This window comes from Aegilops tauschii, chromosome 5 (assembly GCF_002575655.3).
Source record: "Aegilops tauschii subsp. strangulata cultivar AL8/78 chromosome 5, Aet v6.0, whole genome shotgun sequence".
Lineage (NCBI taxonomy): Eukaryota > Viridiplantae > Streptophyta > Magnoliopsida > Poales > Poaceae > Aegilops > Aegilops tauschii.
This window is the reverse complement of record NC_053039.3, coordinates 52,937,166-52,952,300: the sequence shown is the minus strand read 5'-3', so window position 1 is coordinate 52,952,300 and position 15,135 is coordinate 52,937,166. Positions and strand designations below refer to the sequence as shown.

The 15,135-nt window shown below is 58.2% G+C and overlaps 1 protein-coding gene across 1 annotated transcript; it reads left to right on the top strand.

Annotated features, from left to right (window-relative positions):
- The first annotated feature begins 5,885 nt into the window (after positions 1 to 5,885).
- On the top strand, positions 5,886 to 6,413 carry LOC109760506 (uncharacterized). Its single transcript, XM_020319315.1, has one exon. The coding sequence runs from the start codon at positions 5,886 to 5,888 to the stop codon at positions 6,411 to 6,413; it is 528 nt and encodes a 175-aa protein (XP_020174904.1).
- Positions 6,414 to 15,135: the final 8,722 nt, after the last annotated feature.

Sequence of the window (15,135 nt, the reverse complement as noted above, 5' to 3'; positions counted from 1 at the left end):
TCTTCCGATCCTTTTGTTGCATACTTATATATTGCTTATGTATTGTCTGTTGTTTGGCTAGTGCATAGAGATGTCGTCGTATGTCGTGTACAAGGGTAAGGTTCCCGGAGTCTGCGACGACTGGAAGGAGTGTCGAAGACAGGTTCACCGTTTCAGCGGTAACAGTTACAAAGGGTACACCACTAAGGCGGAGGCGGAATCTAGATACGCGCGCTATCTAGCGGGAGAGAGGAGGGAGCGTTGGAGGAACCGGATGAAGACCAGTTTCATTGCGATGATGCTCATCATGATGACCGCAGCTCTCTTCTATGTGATGGTAGTTTAGATGATCGATATCGACTTGTAATGTGAAGACAAACTCGCTACTCGCGGTCTCGAGACTTGTAATGTTCTATCTTTGTTCGGTCTTTTGAATTCGGAGACTAATATGATGAATTGTATTCGGAGACTAATCTTCTATTGTATTCGATGAATCTGCTGTTGCTGTGTGGTGCTGTTTATATTCTGTTCAATAATATATTTTGTAATCTGTGCAAATATCAGAAAAGAAAAAAATCCCTAATATACATACTAATGGCGCATCACCCCAACGTGCGCCATTAGCATGCCAAAGGATCCTAATGGCGCATCACCCCAACGTGCGCCATTAGTATGCCAAAGGATACCAATGGCGCATCACCCCGCAGTGGGCCATTAGTATGGCAAAGCACATGGGTAAATATGGCCCCCTGGGAGGCATACTAATGGCGCACCGTGGCCTATACTAATGGCGCACTGCCTGGTGCGCCATTAGTATACCAGATACTAATGGCGCACCAGTGGTGTGCCATTAGTAAAAAATACTAGTGGTGTGGTACTAGTGGCGCACCAATAGTGCGCCATTAGTAGGCAAAACTGGTGCGCCACTAGTAGCCTTTTTCCTAGTAGTGTTCCTCCTCTAGCAAACAGCTCAAGGAGCCTCTTTAGCTACTTGTTGAGATATTGAGCATGCGGAGACCCCGCAGAGCAGGACTAGGGGTGTTATCTCCTAGGAGAGCCCCGAACCTGGGTAAAGTTCGTCGGCGTACGTGTCTACGCCTCATCCCGCTTCCTGGCACCGGCAACGTCTTACTATCCCCCGCCATGATAAGCCACCCGTTGGCATATGTCGCACCAACACCCCGACATTTGGTGCCCACCATGGGGCCAGGTGCACCGTCATCCGGAGATCTGTTCTGGACGGGAACCCTCTTCCTTCCTGGCGAGCGCAGCCAGCCCGGCACGCTAGACAGCGTTTGCGCCGACGCGCTGCATGGCGCAGAGGTCGCTTGCGCGACAAGCTGCCTTGCAGACCTTGTTGGCAAGATTCGCCTCTCCGATGAGCCTGCATCTGACGCAGGCACAGACGGCCCCGAGAGCCGCCTCGTCAACCTCCTCGACTATCTCCACATCGCCAACGAGCCGGCCGTCGACTTGGAGTCGGTTAGCTCCACCGACCCGATGCTTGTCGACTCCCACACGACGTCCCTCGATGCGTACTCCACCAACGTGGTGGTCATCGATGATCCTCTCCCTTGAGACGACAGCGGCGGAAGCACCGTCACGGAGGTGCTCGTCATCAGCCACGATGGAGCCTCCGGTGACGGCACCCAAGATCCGCTCGAGGCGACGCTACGAGACCTGTCTGCACCCATTGCAGAAGACGCCGACGCCGAGATGCTAGAAGCCCGCCGCGTCCAGCTCATCGAGAGCGCCAAGAAGCTAGCCAGCATGAGACGCCTCTCAGAGGCTTACCAGCGCGAGATGGACCGCGCTGTTGGCGGCACGCTGGCTCCTGGCGGGCCCAGCCGCATCGACACGGCCCGGCAGCACTGCGCGGCTGTTGCCAGCATGTTCGGGGTGGACCGCCCTGTCTACGCCACGCCCATGGAGAACATACGAGCTGCCCAGGCGGCAGCAGATGAGCTAGACACCTTCGAGGGCGACGAGCGTCGCCACATGACGGAGCGCGTCCAGCGGCTCATTGACGCAGCTACCGAACTGCAAGAAGTCGGCTGCCGCGCCAAGGAGCCCAGCCGGCGGAACGACGACCCGCCTCCTCGCCGAGAGCACGGCGCGACATCCCGGATGCCGACTGGCGGCGCCCGCAGACGACGAGACAAGGAGCCGGCTGCAAGCCACAGCCGGACGCACATCACCATCGAGCATGACAAAGACGGTCGCCCGCGAGCGGTAGAACGGCCGGGTGACTATCAGCCGCCCCTGCGCAGAGAAAGGCGCGTCTCCCCGCCGCCTGTTGATCACCCGAGTCTTGGTGGCCGGCTTGGCCCCCGAGAAGGAATCGGAGAAAATGATGCCCGCCACCGGATTGACCATCTCAATCGATCCCTGGCGCTAGAAGAAGAAGACGCGCTGGGCCCGCCTTGTTTCGGCCGCCGCATCCGTGATGAGCCCTTTCCCAAAGGGTTCACGCTCCCTAGAGATACGCCCAAGTACACCGGCGCCGTGAAGCCGGAAGACTGGTTGGTCGACTACTCCACAGCCGTCAGCATAGCGAACGGCAACAAGCGCGTTGCCGTGAAGTACGTTCAGCTCATGCTCCAGGGCACTGTCCGAACATGGCTGAACATCCTGAAGCCCCGCAGCATCAATAGCTGGGTAGATTTCACTGAAGCCTTCATCCACAACTTCACCAGCACGTACAAGCGGCCGCCCAAGCCCCGCCAGCTCTCTTTGTGCGTCCAGGGCCCCACCGAATCAACTCGCGACTACCTCACGCATTGGGCCGAGCTGCGCAACTCTTGTGAAGGCGTGCACGAGGTGCAGGCCATCGAGTACTCACAGCCGGGTGCAGAGAAGGCACCCTGCTCAAACACCGACTTCTCTGCGACGAGTCGGTAACCCTCGACGAGCTGCTGATCATAGCAGACAAGTACGCCATGGCCGACTCCTCTATGAAGACATAGATTCAAGTTGATGCATCCGACAAGGTGGCTCCTCAGGCCCCTCGGACTCCGGCTGGTGACATGGGTCGACTTCAGCAACAAACCGACAACAAGCGCAAGGTGCCACAGCCAGCTTCCACCAGCCGGCAGGTGGCGACACTCGAAGACCAGCAGCCGGAGGGGCAACCTGCTCCCAAATGTCAGAGAGGCGGCAAGCCAAATTGGTTGCCCGCCTTCTCTTATGAGCAAACCCTTGATGCACCCTGCAAGTTTCACAGCGGCGCGAAGCCGTCCAACCACACCACTCGGAAGTGTCACTGGCTCACCCGAATCACCAAGGGCGAAGGATTGCTACCTCCTCCGCCTGCTGGCCAGCCGCCGCCGCCTCCTCCTCCGTAGCAGGCGGCCCGGCCAGTTGCCGCCATCCAAGATGAGTACCCAAAAGAGCAAGGAGCCTATGTTTTCTTCACCAGAGTGGCCGATGACAGGCGCAACCGGCGCCAACAGTCCCAAGAGATGAATGCCGTAGCTACTGAAGCCCCAGAGTTCATGCACTGGTCTGAAAAGCCAATTAGTTGGAGCCGAGACGACCACCCGGAAATAATGCCTTCTCCGGGTTCCTACGCCCTGATGTTGGAGGACACCTTCGCTACAGAGAGGCGAGCCACTCGCTTCTCCCGAGTCCTGATAGATGGCGGTAGTAGCATCAACATCTTGTACCGTGACACCATGGAGAAGTTGAACATCAAGCCGAAGCATCTTCTGCCCAGTCGGACTGTCTTCCACGGCATAGTTCTAGGCCTTTCTCACTCACCAATCGACAAGATCAAGATAGATGTCCTCTTTGGAGACAAAGATCATTTTCGCCGAGAGCCCGTCTGGTTTGAAGTAGTTGACCTTGAGAGCCCTTACCATGCGCTGCTTGGCCGGCCGGCCTTGGCCAAATTCATGGCGGTGCCGCACTATGCCTACCTCAAGATGAAGATGCCAAGCACCAAAGGGGTTATTACCATCTCCGGAGATTACCAGAAGTCATTCGCCTGTGCGGCCGCTAGCAGTCGGCTGGCCGAGTCCCTTGTGATCGCTGCCGAGAAGCGGCTCCTTGACCGGGTTGTGGCGATGGCCGGTAAGCAGCCGGACATGTCCCCTGATCCCAAGGAGTCAGAAGCTAAAGGTTCCTTCTAGCCGGCCAAGGAGACCAAGAAGATACCATTGGACCCAGAGCACCCAGAGAGGTACGCTGTCATAGGTGCAAACCTTGACAGCAAATAGGAAAGCGAGCTCGTCAATTTCCTCCATGAGAATCGGGACATCTTTGCATGGTCTCCTGAGGACATGCTGGGTGTTCCGACGGATCTCGTCGAGCACAAGCTACACGTCCGACCTGAGGCCAAACCAGTCAAGCAACCCCTCCGCCGCCTGTCAGAAGAGAAGAGAAGAATTGTTGGTGAAGAGATAGCCCGGGTCCTAGTAGCTGGCTTCATTATGGAAGTATTCTATCCAGATTGGCTGGCCAACCCGGTCCTTGTACTGAAGAAGAACAACAAGTGGCGCATGTGTATTGATTATACCAGCTTCAACAAAGCTTGCCCCAAAGATCTATTTGCCTTGCCAAGGATTGACCAAGTGATAGACTCCACAGCCGGATGTGAGCTGTTGAGTTTTCTGGATGCATATTCAGGATACCACCAGATCAAGTTGAACCCGGCCGATAGGTTGAAGACCTCTTTCATCACTCCCTTCAGAGCCTTCTGCTACCTGACGATGGCGTTCGGCCTGAGGAATGTCGGCGCCACGTTTCAGCGTTGCATGCAGAAGTGGCTCCTCAAGCAACTCGGCAGAAATGCCCACGTCTATGTGGATGATGTTGTGGTGAAGACGGAGAAGCGTGGCACCCTCCTAGAAGATTTCAAGGATACTTTTGAAAATCTGCGCCGATTTTAGATCAAGCTCAACCCAGAGAAGTGTGTGTTCGGAGTACCAGCTGGCCAGCTCCTTGGCTTCCTGGTTTCAGTGCGCGGCATTGAGTGCAACCCTATGAAGATCAAGGCCATCGAGACAATGAAGCCTACCCGACTAAGAGACATCTAGAAGTTCACCGGCTGCTTGGCATCCATCAGCCGCTTCATCAGCCGACTAGGCGAGAAGGCCCTCCCCCTGTACCATCTCCTGAAGAAAACCACTCATTTCGAGTGGAATGACAAGGCGAATGAGGCTTTTCTTCAGCTCAAGAAGATGTTGACCACACCGCCTGTCCTGGCCGCGCCGACTGCTAAGGAGCCCATGCTCCTCTACATCGCCGCCACTAGCCGGGTGGTCAGCACGGTCATGGTGGTAGAGCGCAAGGAAGACAGCAAGGTTTTGCCGGTCCAGAGACCTGTATATTACTTGAGCAAAGTACTATCAACTTCCAAGCAAAACTACCCTCACTACCAGAAGATGTGCTATGGCATGCATTTTACCGCCAAGAAGTTGAAGCCATATTTTCAAGAGCACACCATCATAGTTGTTTGCACAGCTCCGCTTGCTGAGATCATAGGCAGCCGAGATGCTTCAGTCCGAGTGGCCAAATGGGCCATAGATTTAGCCCCCTACACCATCTTCTACCAGCCTCGCACCACCATCAAGTCCCAAGCGCTAGCCGACTTCCTCGTCGACTGGGCCGAGACCCAATACCTGCCGCCAGCGCCGGACTCCACCCATTGGCGGATGCACTTTGATGGTTCAAAGATGCACACTGGTTTGGGAGCTGGCATCGTCCTCACCTCTCCCAAAGGCGACAAGCTCAGATACACATTGCAAATCCATTTCACCGCCTCCAACAATGTGGCCGAGTACGAAGCACTAGTACACGGACTCCGGCTTGCCAAAGAGCTCGGCATTCGCCGGATTTTGTGCTATGGTGACTCCGACTTGGTGGTCCAGCAATCGTTTGGTGACTGGGATGCCAAGGATGCAAAAATGGCAAGCTACCGCTTCCTCATCCAGCAAATCAGTGGACACTTTGAAGGGTGCGAGTTCCTTCACGTGCCAAGGAACGACAACAAGCAAGCAGATGCCTTGGCACAGATCGGTTCCACCCGACAAGCCATACCAGCCGGCATATCCCTCCAGCGCCTCCTCAAGCCGTCAATCAAGCCTTCGCCAGAGTCAGACTCTATCTTCGTGCCGGCAGCTCCTGAAACAGTCGGATCTGACTCAAAGGCCGCAGCAGCCGGCCCAGGGACTTCGGCAGGCGGCTCGGGGACTGCTGCAGTCGAGCCCGGCCTGGGGACTTCAACAGTTGGCCCGGGGACTTCAGCAAGCGGCTCGGGGACTTCAACAACACAGCAAGAAGTGGCCAATTCCACCCTGCCACCTCCCAACCTAGCCACCCCAATACAAGTAGCAGTGCAGACAGTAGAAGAAATCACAGCACCAGTATGGGCCCAGCCTATCCTCAACTTTCTGGTGAACAAAGAGCTGCCAGCCGATGAAATCTCGGCCTGACAGGTGCAACGTCGGGCAGCAGCATACACCATCGTCAACAAAGAACTCGTGAGGCGCAGCGTTACTGGTGTGTAACAGCGCTGCGTAGAGCCGGAGAAGGGCCAAGCAATCCTCAAGGATATCCATCAAGGCGAGTGTGTCCACCACGCGGCCTCAAGATCACTTGTGGCCAAAGCTTTTCGCCATGGTTTTTTCTGGCCGACTGCTCTAGAAGACGCCAAAGACTTGGTCAAGAATTGCAAAGGGTGCCAGAAGTTCAGTTCCAAGCAACATTTGCCGGCTTCTGCACTCAAGACCATTCCCCTTACCTGGCCCTTTGCCGTCTAGGGATTGGACATGGTGGGACCGTTCAAGACAGCACGCGGCGGCATGACTCATCTGCTCGTTGCCGTGGACAAATTCACTAAGTGGAAAGAAGCAAAGCCAATCAAGAAGCTGAACGGTCTGGCCGCTGTGACTTTCACCGCAGACATCACCACTCGGTACGGAGTACCTCACAGCATCATCACCGACAATGGCACAAATTTTGCCAAGGGCGCCTTGGCCCGTTTTTGTGCGACACAGGGCATCCGATTGGACTTAGCGTCCATTGCCCACCCATAGTCAAACGGCTAGGTTGAGCGAGCAAACGGCCTCATTTTGTCCGGAATCAAGCCCCGATTGGTCGAACCTCTGGAGCGTTCGGCCGGCTACTGCGCGATGAGCTGCCGGCCGTCCTCAAGAGTCTGTGCACCACTCCAAACAAGTCAACCGGCTTCACACCCTTCTTCCTCGTATACGGTGTCGAGGCTGTCATCCCAACTGACATCGGGTTCGACTCACCTCGCGTCACCATGTACACTGAGGCGGAGGCAAAGGAAGCACGAGAAGACGGCGTCGACCTGCTGGAAGAGGGCCGGCTGTTGGCACTCAGCCGGTCCGCCATCTACCAGCAGAGTCTACGCCGCTACCACAGTCGGAAGGTCAAGCCAAGATCATTCCAAGAGGGAGACCTTGTGCTCCGGCTGATCCAGCGAACAGCCGGCCAGCACAAGCTCTCGGCCCTTTGGGAAGGCCCTTTCATCATCAGCAAAGCCCTGGGCAACGACTCCTACTACCTGATCGATACCCAGAAGCCCAGGGCGCGCACGAGGGACGGCTCCGGCAAGGAAACAGAGCGACCATGGAACGCAAATCTCCTTCGAAGATTTTACAGTTAACGCAGTATGTACCACGCTACCTTTTGTATTAAGTACGAAAACTTCGGGTCCCTCGAGGAGCAATTGAGGGCTACCCATTTTTATCTATATGATAAGCATTATGCTTATGAATTGTTTTATTTCATTCTTCCGTCTGAGACCGGGTTCGACCAGTCGGCCCGGGGGCTTGCTGTCTTGTACTATGTCGGTGTTTCCTGCAATCGGACAAGTAATGTGCAACACCGAAGCCTTCTTTTGCCACAAGCTGCAGCTCGCAGAGCGGCTGTTCGCCTGCAGGAGTTAAGGGCAAGAAACAGTGTTCACATGAGAAATGGTAAGGACCAAAAAACGCTGACATAGAACAAGCCGGCCTCTCACCTCACCGACCGGCTATTGAGCAGCTGGCCGGCCGGCTTCCTACTGAAGCTTATAACGCTCCAGTCGGCTAAAGTACTTGCCCTCCCAAAACGGTGAAGTACTTGACCAGGCTGCAGTCTGCAGAGCGGCTGCCCGGCTGGCAAGAAGCCAACCAAGGGAGGGCAGCAAAGGAAAAGCCAAGGAACAAAAAGCAAGAAAAGTCGAAACTCGGCAAGAGCACAGATTGTGTGGGAAATAATTTACATAACAAAAGGCCCTCGGCCAACATTCGACATAGTTTGAATACACCCCGCGGGTGGAATTGTGCAAATTTAACAAAAGTTTGTTGAAGCAACTACTAAGTAGGAAAAGCTATGATAAATTGGCGCCGTCGACCAAAGGAGCAGTAGGCGGGTCCGGCAGGTTGGTGGAATCAGGGGCGCTGGCTGGTGGAGTGGCCGGCTGGCGAGTCTCGGCTTGGTCGCCCTCAGTAACAGTCGGAGTACTTGCACGCGGCTCGGTGCTGGAGGCGCGGTTGAGTTGAGGCTGGCCGTCCGCTCCGACCTCCGGCGCGCCGTCTTCATCATCCTCGCCTTCCTCATCTTCCCCTTCGTTGCTGGAAGCGATGTCCTCTGCCGAGTCTTCGCCGTCGTCCGGGTTCAGTACGAACCATTCAGGCGGCGCCTCGACGCCATTTTTCGTTCAGCTCAGGGACGAAGATCCGGTGTTGGTGTACTCGGTGATCGCTGACGCATGAATTTGGAGGTCGCGCTCCACCGCCACTAACTCAGCACCGGCTTCTTGCTGAAACATGGTCAACTGGGCTAGATCCAGCCCAGGATACCATGCCTTGGCGAACTCCAAGGCCCGCTTTGCTCCTGCTCGCGCCGCGGAGCCCTTCCACGCCTCAAGACGGTCGGCAGCTACTTCCAACCTGTAGGCAGACCGACTGGGGGTGCGTGGGGCTTGTCTGTCTGGCCAGAGGGCGGAGATCGCCTAAGCCCCAGCACGCTGCAGCCGGCGGAGCATCCGGTGGGCCGGCTGGAGACGAGCCTGGATGCTAAGGAGCTGCTCACCAAGGGTACGAGGGGCATCGGCGGCAATCTACGCACCTCCCGCCCTTCGTTCCTTGCGGTGAGCCTCAATGGCCTGGTTGGCGACGACGGAGTTGCCAGGGAAGAAGTCTGCACAGGCAAAACAATTAAGTCAGGAACCAGAAGCTAGAAGCCGGCTCATTTAATAGTCAGCAGCTGAGAAAAAGAGAAGAAGGCTCACCGTCGACTATGTCTTCAATCTTGCCATAGCCGGCAGTCAGCGCCGCCTCTGTTTTAGCCCAACCCGAGCGCTCAGTCTCAAACTCAGCCAGGAGCTTGGCTTCGTTGTCTTCCGCCTGCTTCAGGGCCGTCTTGTGAAGTTCCGCCTGGTCCTTCAGCTCCTCTTTTAGGCGGTCGCACTCCTGGACCGCCTTGTCGCACTCAATTTCCTTAGCACATAGTGCGGTGTTGGCTTCGCCTAGCTGCTGCTGCAAGGCGGCGTTGGCTTCTGTAAAGACAAGAGAGAAAAGATATCAACAACCAGGAAAGAAGAAAAGTGATTACCGGAAGATCCGACCCGACTGCTCAGCAGTCGGCTCGCATCTCGGGGACTAGAGCCCGCGAGAGCGCTGACGCGCCCCCGCGGAGGAAATAAGATGGAGTGCTTACTCCGGCTTTCCTTCAAGTCAGCGGTTCTTCGGTCTAGCACCCGGACGTTGGCATTGAAGGAAGCCGCGCGGATGTTGTGGTAATCCTACAACAAAGCAACAGAAAGAGAAGTAAGTCAGAATCTCAGAACCCAGTATGAAGTTCTAGGCCGCCTGCTCAGCAGCCGGCCCAGAACTCGGGGACTACACCCAGTGGGTGCGCTGAGGCGCCCCCACTGAAGATCACAAGAATAAAAAACAAGAGGCGAATTGCGTACCCGAACGGTGGCCCGCGTCCTTCATGCACTGCGAGAAGGCGGCGGCTTTGGCCTTGAAGCCGGCCTGAACGTCTTGTGCCGCCTTGATCAAGGCGCTCGTCCCGCCTCCATGCACCCATTCCGTCGGCGCAACGCTGGTGGCTTCGGCTTCTGGAGCCGATGAGCTGGCGCTCCCAACCTCCACCGGCCTCGGCGCTGACGCTGCTTTCTCCACGCGGCGGCGCACTAGAGTGCGGGTCGTGGGAACCGACCCCACCACCAGTTCGCCTCTAGCTGACGGCCCCAATGGAGCAGCCGACTGGCTGCCCTGTGCGTCCACAGTCGGCGATTGCGGAGGTGCCTCCATCTCCGGCAAGACGGCGTCGCCGCCTTCCCTCTCCCTGATCAGCTGCTTATCGCCGGCTCCCCCAGCCGGCGTCGAGAACTCTAGCATTGGTGGCGCCGAGCACAGGGGGGTGACAAGCAGCGGGGGTTCCGCGACGCGATGCGCCCTCGGCCTACTTCTTCGACGTGACGTCGGCTTGGGCCTTGGCCGCGGCGTCCGCGTCCTCTTGCGCTGCCTTGGCTGCGGCCGCCTTGTCGGCCTCTGCATTCTTGGTGGCGGCCTCTTTCACCTCCCGCACCTCCCGTGCGTTCCTCTGCTGCGCCTCCTAGAGATGGGCGGCCGGGTCTATGCGGCGGTTATTGGTGGAGCCCTCCGCCGCCCTGACGACGGAGGCGGAGGTTGACCGCTCGAGAGAGCGGGGCCCTGCTCAAGAGAAGGAAATTCAGAAGGAATCGACAAGATAAAGAGTAAAAAGAAGACACAAGAAAGGCTGAGGACTTACGCCGACACCATCGGAGGCTGCTTGGGGGCCTTCTAGAACTTGGCCGCCTTCGCGGTGGCCTCGCGCCGCTTGGTCGCAGCGGCCGTGCTCTTGGCCGCGGCAGCTGAGTGCTTCAGCTTCTTGGGGTAGCTGCCAAAAAGCAGCACGCCTCGGCGTTTCGGCCCACCGCTTGGTGCGGTCGGCGTGGTTGAGGAACTTGTGCCTGCCCTGTCGGCAGGCGGCGGACAGCGCGGCACCTCCTCCTCCTCGTCGTCATCCGACCAGTCCTCCACGCCTCCTCCTCCGGAGCCGCCTGCTCCACCACCACCGCCTGTGGCATCGTCTTCCAGGGTCCGCCACGTCGCTCGCGTCCCGGTCCGGCATGAAGTCGACGTTGGCCTCCAGCTGGAGGAGGAGGACCTGCATCAGTGTTGAGCTGGCCAGCCGGCAAGAGAGAGGACGGCAAGAGAGAGGTCGGCAAGAGAGAAGCCGGCAAGTGAGAACTCGGCAAGAGAGAGGCCGCAAGAGAGAACTCGGGACGAGAGAAGCCGGCAAGAGAGAAGCCGGTAAGAGAGAACTCGGCAAGGGAGAACTCGGCAAAAGGAAAAGAAAAGAGTCGAGAGCTTACCATAGGCGGCGGATCTGCGCGGGAGTACGGACGCTTGCCGAACCGCCACCCCCTCCGGTTTGAGCTTGGGGTTGACAATCTCGTTCACCAGATAGGCCACCTCAGCAGTCGGCATCTCCTTGGTGCACATCCGACATGGGTTGCGGTGCCCACTCATCTGGCTGATGAGGCCGGCCTTGGAGCGGGAGGACTCGGCGCACCACGAAGGCGAGCAGCAAGTCGGCCGCCTTGAGGCCCTCCGACTCCTTCATCACCTTGAGGCGGGCGATGGCGGCGGAGGCGTCGGGCGACAGCGGCTTCGGCTTGAAGCCCCAGTTGGTGCGGGGCTCGGCAGGCGGACCGGCTATGTACTCCGGCAGGTTGATGAAGTCAATCGCCGGGTTGACGTTCTTCGCATAGAAGTACAACTTCTACCACAGCTTCACCGACTGGATTAGCTTGATGGCCGGGAAGGCGTTTTAGGCACCCGGGCGGCGCACAGCGATGAAGGCTCCACACTGGGCCGCTTCCTCCCTCGCAAAGGTGTCAAGCTTGGTGTAGAAGAAAGCTCCCCAAAGCTCGATGGTGGGGAGGATGACGAGGTACCCCTCGCAGAGGGTGACGAAGGCCGGCAGCAGCACCACGGTGTTTGGTGTGAGGTGGTGCGGCTGGAGTCGGTAGAAGGCTAGGAACGAGCGAAGGAAGCTGCTCGCCGACAGGCCGAAGCCACAAAGGAAGTGTGAGCGGAAGATAACGCGCTCGCCTTCCTCCAGCACCGGCGAGATCTCGTTGGTGGGCGGCACGCGCGTCTTGACATAGCCCGCGCCGGGCAGCCGCCACGTGTCCCGAAGGAAGATGAGATGGTCCTCATGGATGATGGAGCCGTCCCAATCGCCGGCGCGCTCCATGGAGGCTCGAGATCGAGGAAGAAGCGAAAAGCAGCGACAGGCACGTGAACCCGCGACGGAGCAGAGAAAAGAGGCTCGAGAGCAACGGCAAGCCGCGGCAGCACTTCGACGGAGCTCGAGCGCAGCGGCAGTGAGGAAGAAGAAGAAGCGAGGGGGCGAGGGAGAGGAGAGTGCGCGTGCCTTGGTCGCTCCCCTCCTCGCCCAATTTATAGCCCCTGGCTGCGAAGCCGAGGGGGCGGGGCGTGGGGGGCGTGAGATTAACTACGCCCACGTCCCACGATCCCGCATTTACTGTGCGGTTAAAGCGCATAGTGATGGCGCGTGGGCTCCCAACCACCCCGCCTCGGCCGCAGCGGATCTGCGCGCGTGCCGAGGCTTGGTAGTGGCGGGCCCGGCCTACAGCATGTCTTGTCATGCTCGTGGGCTGGCTGGCCGGCTTGGCCGGTTGACACCGCATGGCGAACAAGCGGCGGGCGGCAGGCCTAGGGGCCTAGCTAGCGCACCACCTGGCTCCTGCCTTGGCAGTTCAAAATTCATCAGGCGGCTATCTGCCGCGTCTGACTCCTAGCAATCGGCATATCAGAAGATGACCAAGACGAGCAAACAAGACTATACAGAGTTGGAAGCTGCTGGGGCACCCCGCCTCATCAGCCGCAGCGACCCACCAGCTTCGGGGACTACTGTCAGAGTTATTGGCCATGGGTGGCCTCATCTGCCCCCCATGGCATTTCAAGACATCAAGGCCAACTGCGCCCCTCAAGCCTCAAAGCTAGGTTGCCGCCTTCTCGTGGCCGGCTGGTCCAAGCGTCCGGCTGCCGAAAGGCGGAGGACCCCAAAAGACGGCCAAGAAGCGAGCCGCCTTCTAGCAGGCGGCCTCCAGAGAGGCCGGCTCCTAGCAGGCAGCCCCAGGCGCCCTCAAAGTACGCACCCCCATAAAGACGATGAGGCGGGGCGTGGCTACAGCAAGGCCCGCCAGCCTGAATCCAGGGCGAGTCGTGGCTATAGTGCGCCGTACCAGCCGAAGGTCTCCTGCACGGCGCGGCACTGTGGCCCCTCCGCCAGTGACATCACCCAAGTCAGAAGGGCCATGCCCCCACGACGGGGTTTCGGTACGGCCCGCAGGCGGCGGGCCCTACCTGCCAGCGAGAAGTCGGAAGGCGGCAAGCTCAACCAGTCGGCCCGGAGGGAGGCCGCCCTCCAGCAGGCGGCCCTCCCCCTTCCTAGGAGTTTGTGCGCCATTAACCAGAAGAGATGGGGAATGGCTACAGTGAACGCCCGTCGGGCGGCAGGACTGTAGCCACGCCTTCCCCGACAAAGCAAGCGTCATTAGAGGCATGGCTACAGTAACAAGCAGCCGGCAGGACCCGCAAGCAGCGGGCGCGGCCTGTCGGCCAAGTACAAGACAGCCGGTGGGGCCCACCAGTCGACGGGCCCCAGCAGCCAGCGGAGAAGCCGCCCCAAGAGACACTGACGGCCTGGACCTACACCCGACCAGTTTACCATTATACCCCTAGGGGTAGGCCTATATAACCCCCCAGGGCACCCATGCAAAGGGTTCAGATCCTTAGACACACCACACACATATAGAGAGAGGAGAGAGTTGGCCTTGCCCTTCTTCCTCCTCTAGCAAACAGCTCAAGGAGCCTCTTGTAGCTACTTGTTGAGATATTGAGCATGCGGAGACCCCGCAGAGCAGGACTAGGGGTGTTCTCTCCTAGGAGAGCCCCGAACCTGGGTAAAGTTCACCGGCGTACGTGTCTACGCCTCATCCCGCTTCCTGGCACCGGCAACGTCTTACTATCCCCCACCATGATAAGCCACCCGTTGGCATATGTCGCACCAAAACCCCGACACATCCCCCAGAAGGATGGCGAGTCCCTGCGTAAGTAAATACAAAGATTGAGCCGTGTGTAGTACACCATCCCAGATGTTCACCCCGCTGCTGTAATCAGTGCATTCCATCAGAACGTACGCAATCGAAAGATGCGTGAAGAGCTGGCGATGAACGAGGTCAAGGATGTAGCCGAACTTTATGTTCTGGCTGATAGATGTGCTCGGGCTGTGGAAGGAAGGAAGTACCCCGGCGAGGACGCCGGCGCGGAAACCGAATCCACGGATGAAGACGCCGTCGCCCCGATGAAGAAGGGCCGGCGCCGTAACAGGAAGCCTAAGGACAAGACTGTGCTTGCCATTAAGGGATCCGATGACCCCGGCGCCGCAAAGAAGGCCAAAGCTGACGACCCCGGCAAGGAGGTTGCCGGGTGCATCGCCTGCCGGGCCTTGGCGGCCGCCGACAAGCTAGGAGACTCCGACAAGCAGTACTGCAAGATCCATCGCACCAAGGGCCATGACCTCCAGAACTGCCGACAGGTCAAGCTGCTTGTAGAAAAGCAGAAAGCAGAATATGAAAGGCGGGACAAGGAGAAGGGCCAGGATGGTGCTGAGGGGTCCCGCAAGAAGCGTGGTGGCCAAGGAGGCCACCACGGCAAAGTTAATCAACAAGAGATGCCCGCTCGGGGCCGCGACAAGAAGGAGGAAGATGATGATCATGACGAGGATGATGAGTCCGGCGAGCACGGATTCCGGAAAGCTACAGAGGCCATGTGCGTCGACGGTGGCGCCTCGTTGCACACCTCTCACCGCCAACTGAAGCAGTGGGTGGGTGAGGTCATTGCGGCAGAGCCATCGTTCGATGCCCAGAAGCCACTGAAGTGGTCCCGCACGCCCATCATTTTTGACACCGAGGGCACCCTGATCGCACAACTGCGGCCGGGTGTTTGTCGTTGTTGGTTTCACCAACAATACGCAACCTCAAGGTGGCAAAAGTGCTGGTTGATGGTGGGGCCGGTCTAAATTTGATCTCGCCCACTGTGATCAAGAAGCTGCAGATTCCTGATGGAGATCTCG

Bases quoted from the DNA above. Each gene is read 5' to 3' on its own strand.
- LOC109760506 (XM_020319315.1), top strand. From the start codon at position 5,886: ATGGCAAGCTACCGCTTCCTCATCCAGCAAATCAGTGGACACTTTGAA.